This window comes from Montipora capricornis, chromosome 3 (genome assembly GCF_036669925.1).
Source record: "Montipora capricornis isolate CH-2021 chromosome 3, ASM3666992v2, whole genome shotgun sequence".
Taxonomy (NCBI): domain Eukaryota; kingdom Metazoa; phylum Cnidaria; class Anthozoa; order Scleractinia; family Acroporidae; genus Montipora; species Montipora capricornis.
Window position 1 is genome coordinate 19,891,826 of NC_090885.1, and position 2,500 is coordinate 19,894,325.

At 36.3% G+C, this 2,500-nt stretch overlaps 1 protein-coding gene across 2 annotated transcripts in view; it reads right to left on the reverse strand.

Annotated features, from left to right (window-relative positions):
- Nucleotides 1-2,500, reverse strand: part of LOC138040845 (GDP-L-fucose synthase-like) — a 26,028-nt gene that overhangs the window by 10,735 nt on the left and 12,793 nt on the right. For both annotated transcript variants that reach the window (XM_068886536.1, XM_068886535.1), the window contains exon 6: nt 1,392-1,531. In XM_068886536.1, the coding sequence (XP_068742637.1) occupies nt 1,392-1,531 (140 nt within the window). The remainder of the gene's footprint in view (nt 1-1,391; nt 1,532-2,500) is intronic.

The window sequence follows — 2,500 nt, forward strand, 5'->3', positions numbered from 1 at the left end:
CTTAAACTCCCTAATAGTCAAAAGGATGAAGGATGTCACAGTTTAGGTCGCCAAGCACGAGAATGTCTCCACATGCAGAAGTTGCATGTTTGAATAATTTATATAGCTCCTCTTTCCATAGATAGCAGTGGAAACTGACCGTTTAATAAAGCCAGAGTTTTTCACTGCCAACGTTTTCGTTTAACGTTGGTTTAAGGTCGCGTATTAATAAGGTTTCCTTTACTTTGCAATGCAAATCAGAGCTACCATTTGCCAAAACCTGAAAATGGTCCCATTTTAAGTTGTGACCTATAGTGGAAGTTTGACTGATCCCATGGAGTGCTTTCACTTTGAAGCTGTATGTCATAGCATACGAAACGTCAAGTCAAAAGGAAAATGCGTTTATCATTACGTTTGTAACCGCTGTTTGTTTTATGTTTTTGATGAAGTCGAGAAATAGAGGACAGAATGGCATCAAATTACCAAAGAACGATCACAAAGAGGCAACAGACAAGTGAGTGCGACATTAATGCTTATTTCTTTTCATAAGCCTTCTGATTTGTATCGACTAAACCTCGCCATACAAACTCTCTAAATTCAAAACACAACATAGAGTTTGGGCCACCTGTGCTCAAACGCGACATTTTAGCACTTTCTGATACAGTACACGATTCAAGCTTGACATTACAGTTAGTGCCGTTTTCGGGGAAATTGAACTGAATTTTAATTTGTTTAAAGAGCAAGTGTTCTGGATTTGTGAGTCATGAGAAATTGATCTTGATCTTGATATGCGAGATTGATCTCTTGTGGACCAACACAGGCATGAGACTCATCCATAATGCGTGAGACTTGAGATAGAGGATATTATATGGCCGCGCGGGGATACGAATTTTATCTTCGAGTGCAGCACGAGAAGATAAAATTCGTATCCCCAAGCGGCCATGTAATGTTCTGTTTATTATATAGATATTGATGAAATGTCTAGACTTAAAACAACTTGTTTTATTCATTTTCGAAATGATGAAAAAGTGTTCACCAACCACTAAAACACGCATGTTGTGTAACATGAAACAAGATATGAAAGTTATGAAAAACAAATCATGATAATGTAAAATTTGCAATAAAAATAATAATGTAGTAGAGAAGAATTATATTAAAGCACAAAAGTATCGTACAATGAAGAGGAAGCTCGCGTTTTGTTGGCTAATCGTATTCATTACCATGACGACAGCTATATCCTCACATGTGAAAGATAAAAATGATACGTTCACTGCGCGCGGTGAAGATATGATTTTTTAGTAAAAGGAGAAATCCTGGTATTTCATCAGTATCTATATAATAAATTATAATAATATGCTCCTGGTCATTGTTTTTTCATTATCATTATATACACATCCGTATTTTGAACTCACGCTCTGCCAAGTAGACTTTGTGAATCAATCCTGGGAGCACATGTGAATCCTCCAAATTAAAGTAATCATGCTTTCCATAAACATTGGTGGGCATAACACTGGTAAACAAGCATCCATCAGGATACTGCTGATGATACGCCCTATAATGATAACATGAACAGCGCTTGAAATGTGAGTCCCAGAGGACCCTTTGTTACTTCCCAAGACTTGATGCTTTGGGAAAGGAATAAGTCAAGACTGATCACCGATATGCAATAAGTGGATAACGAGCCATAAGCTACAGTATCGCCCAAAGAGACAACGTTTGTCTGCATTTATTATATCTCAGTCTAGCCTTTTCAATCAAGCAACGAAAACAAAACTTTAAATTAGCAGGCTATACTTTAGTTCTGACATGGCCTCCTGAAGTAGGCAATCACAGCACATGCACTATCTGAGAAATAATTATGTAAATTATTTATTTCATTTAGGACATTCAGATTAAACCGTTTTATTCATAATTTTTCTTTTATCTGTCATCAAAATAATATATTAATAATAATATTGCTGTCCATACTACAGCTGTATTCCGTTGAGGACTGACAGTGTAAAACTAAAACCAAACACTATGACTAACCCAAAGGAAATACATGCTACACCTGCTAAATGAAGGAAGATGTGTGAAAAAAATTGCAGTAATTGCGTAATTTCTTTTTGCTGTCTCATCAGCGGAGAATGTAACTGTGTGAGAGTAGATTTTCAAAAGAAGAAGGAGGTACTATGTCCCACCGGGTTATGATCATTGAAGGGTTGTGAGACAGGAGATAGACTATTGATCGAGTTACGAGTTGAGTTTAGTTTTGAGTTAAGATTGAGTTAAAATTGGGTTAATATTGAGTTACGGGTTTTTGGCATTTTTGGCACTTAAAAGTAATAAATATTAAGTAGAAGTCATTGGGAAGACCATGAACTGACACCGTTTTCGTGACGTGCACAGATGTATATTTGCTAAATGATTTTAAACTGATCAAAACAATCTTGAAATTTCATACACGGCAGTATTCTTGTTTACCAGTTTACCAGTATCAGCCCTTGGACTACTTCGATTTGACTACTGTCTGTTCTGCTAT